Source organism: Mus pahari, chromosome 19 (genome assembly GCF_900095145.1).
Source record: "Mus pahari chromosome 19, PAHARI_EIJ_v1.1, whole genome shotgun sequence".
In the NCBI taxonomy this organism is placed as follows: Eukaryota; Metazoa; Chordata; class Mammalia; order Rodentia; family Muridae; genus Mus; species Mus pahari.
The window spans coordinates 1,264,669-1,271,576 of record NC_034608.1 but is presented as its reverse complement, the minus strand read 5'-3'; the positions used below and the strand labels follow the sequence as shown (position 1 = coordinate 1,271,576).

The 6,908-nt window shown below is 41.8% G+C and overlaps 1 protein-coding gene across 2 annotated transcripts in view; it reads right to left on the bottom strand.

Moving 5' to 3' along the window:
* The window catches only part of Nlrp2 (NLR family pyrin domain containing 2), a 51,065-nt gene that overhangs the window by 20,066 nt on the left and 24,091 nt on the right, over nt 1–6,908 (bottom strand). For both annotated transcript variants that reach the window (XM_021219498.1, XM_021219499.1), the window contains 2 exons: nt 3,634–5,236; nt 1,150–1,320 (listed from right to left, as the gene is read on the bottom strand). In XM_021219498.1, coding sequence (XP_021075157.1) covers nt 1,150–1,320; nt 3,634–5,236 — 1,774 coding nt within the window. The remainder of the gene's footprint in view (nt 1–1,149; nt 1,321–3,633; nt 5,237–6,908) is intronic.

Here is a 6,908-nt window from a genome sequence, read left to right as displayed (position 1 = left end):
GAGAGAGAGAGAGAGAGAGAGAGAGAGAGAGAGAGAGAGAGAGAGACACAGAGAGAGAGACAGAGACAGAGACAGACAGAAGATTTCTGCTTTCATGTTATGTGTGGAGTCAGGTAGATTATCAGAAGTATGAAACAAAATTAGTCTACATATGAGCTGTTGGAAAATCAGGACTACATTGACCCCCATCTTAAAAGACCATCCAAACCACCCCCTCCAAACCACCCTCAGCTCGTCTCAGCAAATATAGAGTATATAATATCGATATTATAACAACACTATAGCATATGCTATATCCAGATCTTACTCATCTCAACTCAAGCTTTGTTTCTATTGTCCAACATTTCTCATTAGAAACTATCTGAAGTCCTTGAAACCCTTGTGACTTAGATCTTCCTAGATTTCAATCTTCTAGGCACACAGTCTACAGATTAACCCCAAGTAAGAGTGAAACATTTCCCACACTCTGCCCTCATGCGTTGAAGTTACAGATTTAACCTTTTCCCCTGCCAATATCTTGACATGACTAATTTTATTCCAATTTCATTAACTTGTTTTTAGTAATGGACACACACACTGCCAAGTTAACTTTCTATGCTCATTCCTCAAGCACATTGCTCTTATTCTTTCTGCATCAGTGGCTCTCAGCATGTCATGATTCTGTGTCCCCTAGGGACACTAGATGATATTTGGATACTTGTAGGCACTGAGGTATCTTATGACTGAAGGCAGGAAGTGCAGTTGTTATCTGGTATGTGGAGGTCAGGGAGGGACACTGCTCACCATTCTACAAATATGTAGGTCAACCTTCCTCCCTCCAACAAATACATCACTCAAGTTCCCACCAAGTCTGGGGACTCTGATCTATTTAGAGCCCAATGGTTGCCATAGTAGGAGTCAAGATACCCGGGCATCTTGATTTCTCTTAAGGTATTTATGAATGTCAAAGCTGTCTCCTGCATTATACTGCAGTTACTCTGTGATTCTTCTCTAGATAAACTTAATGGCAGGGCTATCTAAATTCCTGTGTCGTGGATACCTGGTTTGAGTCTGGGATATAATTTTGAGGATTTTCCCATTACTTTATAATTGTGAGTGCTTTGGTTGTACAGTTGGGGGGTTCTCCTCTGGAGATCAGCTCTTACTTACACCACATTCTGGAGACAACAGGAAGCAGAGGGCAGCTTTTCACAAAGAATCTCCAGTGCGGAGCTGTTGAGGAAGCTTTCGTGGATGTTTAGAAAGACTAGTTTCTCATTTGACTTAAATGTGTCACAAAAGTCTGTCCAGAAATCTAGCATGCGTTGTTCATCCGGGGATCTACAAAAAAACAAAGAGGCCAATTTTTATTTCTCTGTGTATTCATGTGTGCTTGCATGCTCCTGTGAATCTTCCAGCACCTTCTACCTTTTTACTTGAGGCAGAATCTCTCACTGGTTTGCAATTGCACCAAGGAACCAAGGCCATCAGACATTTAAGCTTCCAAGGACCTGCCTGACTCCATCTTCCATCTTTCTATTACGGAGGTTACAGGCATTCATGACCTTGTGTTTTTGTGTGGGTTCTGAGGATCTAAAGTCAGGTCTTCACTTGCCTCACTGTAAGTGATCTAAGGACTGAGCTTTAAGGACAAGGCCATCTTCATAGTTTCCACAAAAGCTTTTGAATTTTGTCCACTGTATCAGCATCCAGATGGATGGTTGCTTCGACATTTTCCTGTATACTTTGTTCTTCCTGGTTTATCTCGACTCACCTGCCTGCTTCTTTCTGATCCACTTATGTTTTCAGGCAACATACGTTCTATTATCTGCAGTTCTTTTTCTCTTAAGGGAATCTTCCCATCTCATGGCTCTTGGTCTACTTTGCTTCTGTGTTGCTGCGATTAAATATCATAACCAAAAGCGATTTGTGGAGTTAAAGGTTTTATTTTGCCTCTTTCTTCCTGATCACACTTCATGACTTAGGAACTGAAGTACAGGCCATAGAGGAATACTGATTACTGGCTTGCTCAATCTATTTTCTAATATGCCCACCTCCAGGAACACCAGCCTACCCACAGTAGGCTGGCCCCTCTCATATCAATATCAACCAAAAAATGTCCCACAGACGTGCTTACAAGCCAGTTTCTCAATTGATGCTTTCTTCTCTCGGATGACTCTAGTTTTATAGATTTATATCACAAAAATTAATCAGTACAGCCTTGAGTAGTTTCATAACCTAACCTTCCTCATGTATATATATGTATACACACACATACATACATAAAAACATTAAAATCTGGAATCTGTTTGAGAGAGAACATGGTATTTACCTCTGAATCTGCCTTCTTTGGTGAGTAATTTCCAATTTTATTCAGGTTTCTGGAACTGTTATGGTCCCATTTCTCTTTACAGAACAATATTTAGTCATTTGCAGCAACACAAAGGACATTGTACAAAGCAAAGTAAGCTAAGCCAGATGGGCAACTACTTAACGTTCTCTCATAAACAGCAATTTTAGAAAGGCAAATACTCCTATTGAAACAGTGCTTGAGGTTGAGAAAAGTACAAAGCTGGGGCATGCTGGGGAGAATGTACAAATTTAAAAATGTGCGATTTATATGTGTGAGCTTTGGCCTGCATGAATGCCTGCGTACATGTGGGCAAGAAGCGGGTACTCTCGTCCCTGAAGCTGGACTTACAGACAGTTGTAAATCATCATGAATGTTCTGGGAATTGAAAGTTCTGGTTGACCAGCAAGTGCTCTTATTGCTGAGCTGACTCTCCAGGCCCTCAAAATACATTTAATTTCCATTTTTCATAATGGCTAATGATGTCGGACACTTAGGAAAAGTAGAACAGCATCTATAAGTGGGTCAAACAAAAAATGCTTTAAGGATTATTTAGAGAATTGTGTTCAAAGAAGTGAAGCTTTAGCTCAATGGTAGTATGCAAGTGGAGTATTCATTAGGAGCTATGTTTGATCTCACTGGTGAATATAACAAATAGTTTTTACATTTTAAAGTAATACAGTAAGACCTTCAAGTGGAACATAGTTAATAAAATCTCATTTTACAAAGCAAAAAAGGCTTTAAAGCAGAAGGAAACAGAGCACATATAACGTGAGGACAGGCAAGACGATCCACTGGGAAAAGGTCCTTGCTGCCCAGCCTGATGAATCCAATGTCTAGGATAAATGAGACTCAAGGAGAAGACTGGCTTTCATAAGCTATCCCCTGACTTTTGCACACACATACTTAATAAACGAGTTTAATGAAAACATCTGTGATGTAAAAGTGGAAGTGAGGCGCCCCATGAGTAAGAGGGTTTCAGCAGAAATGGTGGGCTAAGAGAGGAGGGCTACAGCCAGGAGCATCCACTCTGTACGCAAATGCTGCAGGGAAAGCAGTAAAACAAATGCTAACCAGAAGAGAGGAGACCACGGGACCCAAGATGTTTGACTCTCGGGCTGGCGTCCTTAATTGCATCATCATTTTCACTTTTATTATTAATTAGGAAGGAAGTCGAACAGGTACAAAACGTCCTACCCTGACCTACAGAGAATGAGAGACTTCAACCTCTTACTAAATACACAAGGGATGAGTTGGAGGATAGAAGTACCATTAAGAAGCATGCAAGGAAGAAGGGTTCTTACCTTTGATGCTTAGCTGTGGACTCCAGTGCAGAAACATTCTCTGGAAAGATTGCCTTTTCTACTTTCAGGGACATTGTCTGCAAGTTCTGAGAGTTCTTGAGGCAGAATGAAGCGTGAATGAGGTCCGTGTTGGTTTTCAAATGCAAGGAGATGTCCTCAAAGAGGACCATGGCTTCCTTCACAAAACCCTCCTCCTGAGATTCATAGAGACAGGACAAGATTTCTTGCATATTCATCATTAATAGTAAGGGTTTATTTTCCCCTGACTCACGCTCCAGGAATTTTCTCTTGACCCCAGGTGATATCTGGCAACCAAAAATGGTCTCTAACTCTTGAATACGAGTCTCATTCAGGAGGCCAAATACAAATGGCAGCATTCCAGACAGGTCAGGGTTTTTAAATCTTGCTTCCCTCGAAAGCATATTCTGTATACTATATTTAGAAACATCCTTGCTCTCCTGTCCAAGCTCCTGAACAAATATTACGGCAGCCAGGAACTGCTGGATACCGAGGCAGATGAAAGAGAGACAGTGTGTACTGGAACTGTCCTTAAAGAGGATGTACCTGGACACTATGGGATGCAGTTGGTTTAGGTTCAATTTTAATTTCAAGAAGTCTTCTTCACAGAGTACGGGCACCTGTTCCAAGAGACTATTGGCAGCCAGGATACATATTTTCTTGAATAAGATTTGGAGTTCCTTGTTGAGATGGCCCTCACAGGTTTCTGGTGAGAAGACTTCACAGAGGAAGTTCAGGAACATAGAGGTGTAGGTCTGACATGTCAGAGCCAGGCGTTCCCCTTTCTTCATCCTTAGCTCCAGACAGAGGCAGAATATCCCACATGCAGCAGGAAGTGAGGCCATTTGGTAGAGATCAGCATTGCATCTCACTTCCTTGAGAGCTCTCAGTGCCTTTCCCTCACCTTCATCCTCCTCCTCACCTTCCTCATCTTCAAAGTATTTCTGAAAGTACTCCTGCTTTTCCTGCTCCAAGAAGCCCCGAGTTTCTACTAGGAGAGGCTGATCCATCATGATGAAGATTTGGCGCAAAGACTGTGTCCGTGTGGTAACCAGCAGGGTGGCATGAGGTGCCATCTTCCTCTTCAGCAAACTGCCCAGTAAGACCTCTACAGGCTTCACTGTGTTCCAGTCACCACAGAGGTCATGGATCATAGCTCCTGCTGGGAATGTCAGCTCATCAAAACCATCCACCACAAATAAGAATTCCTGTCCCAGGAGTAGACCCCGGATCACATAGTCCCTCCAGGAGGGATTGTCCATGGAGAGGAGGTGGGCAAAAGTGCAAGGTTTAGTATTATTAAGTTCCCTGCAGCTGATGTAGAAGACACATGAGAAAATCTGGGCCTGCTTACTCTCTGACCATTCTAGCATTAGCCTCCTTGCTATTGTGGTTTTCCCAGAGCCTGGAGGGCCATGCAGCACAATTGCATGAGAAAATGGGGTTTCTATCTTTGGGTTACACAATGCCAGGAGTGTCCTGTAGCTCTCGGTAGCCACATAGATTTCTTTATTGCATTTAGGCCAGAAGTTCTTCTTCCATTTAGCTGTGTATCCAGTCTTCCATTCCACTTTTTGCTTGTCCTCTTGACCACCAATAATGGGGGTGGGGGATAGACAGAACATAGTTGGTTATTGTGAAAATTATCTTGTATAAAGTAGAAAAGGGAAATGAAGAACACAGCTCTTTAAGAGCAACTTCAATCCAAGTTTATTTCAGCAAGATGTGATGGGGACATCTTATATTTTGATGCAAATATTCTTTTTTAAAAGAGTCCCATTAGAATGCATTTCAAAAGCTTTCATTGTGGGCCCATGAGTGTGTGTGGATATGGACATGTGAGTGCAGTGCCCATAGATGCCAGAGGAGGGAATTGGATTCACTGGAGTGGAATTGACAGGTGGTTGAGAGTGGCCTGATAGGGGGTTCTTGGACACAAACTCAGCTCTTTTGCAAGAATAGCATGCTTTTCTTACTGCTGAATCATCTCACTAGCCTCTTTTTATTTTAGCCTAAGGACACGAAAATTAGGGAAAATTACTTTCTACTATGGAAAAGTAACTTCTTTGTTTAGAATGTTTAAATTCTCTTTTTAATCTATTAACATTTTCATAGAGGAGCTGGGGAGATGGAACAGTTGGTAAAGTGTCTGCCACACTAGCATAAGGACCTGAGCTCAGTTTCTAGTATTTATGTTAAAGCCAAGCATTGTCACATTAGTGCTATGGGGGTGGGTGTGGGTGTGGGTGGAGATAACCATGTCCCTTTGTGTTTGACAGACAGCCTAGCCAATCAGGTAGCTCCAGATTCAGTGAGAGCCCTTATCTCAAAAGATACGGCAGGGAATGATAGAGGAGGACAGTTAATGTCAATATTTGGCTTCCACATGTGCACACATGTATAAAATTAGACGTGGACACTCATGCACATACACCACACCCCCAAAATTTTCATACATGTATATACTCACGTAAGTACATTGAGTATATTCCTTCCTCTAGGTTCTTATATCCATCTTATTAATCCTCTTTGTTGCCTAAGACAATTTCCTTTTTAATGTTTATTACATCTACCTTTTCTCCTTCTGAGACTGTCTTAGTCTAAGTTTTATGAGGTTTGCCTCCTGTATTTGTATAATTGCAAATGTTGTCCAAGTTGTGAGCTCAGGAAGTACAATGGGTAGTTTATAGGGAGGAACAAGAGTGCACAGCTCTCTTAAGGAGTCGGATGCCTCTGCTTGATACCCATAGGCTAGCAATGACAGCTTAGGCAGAGATGCTCTATGAAAGTGAGTAGTTGTTACTAAAGCAACTTGTAACTGGTCCAGCCAAAGGAAGAATATAATGAATAATCTGCACCTTTATCACTTCCTTTGTGGCACAGGGAACATTCAAGAAGAAGGGGTAAACATATGGGGATCAAAGGAAAGATAGTGTTTTCTAAGGTGTGGCATCATTATTACATTCTTAAACTCTAGAAACTGAGATTGCCTGAACATAACCTGGCCAAGACTGTACCTGTGAACATTCATCACAGAGCATGAAAGCATCATAGAACGTTTCCCCTGAGGATTTATAGTCACAGAATGGCTCACAAGGCTGAAAACCTTTGTAAAAATCTATAAGTGGTAGTGGTTATAAACGATGGTACACATTTTTTGTCAACATTGTAAGCCACTGGTAAGGTGTCTATGCTCGTATAACAGCCCTAATGAAATACACATGTGCTCGTGCACGTGTGTGTGTGTGTGCGCGCGT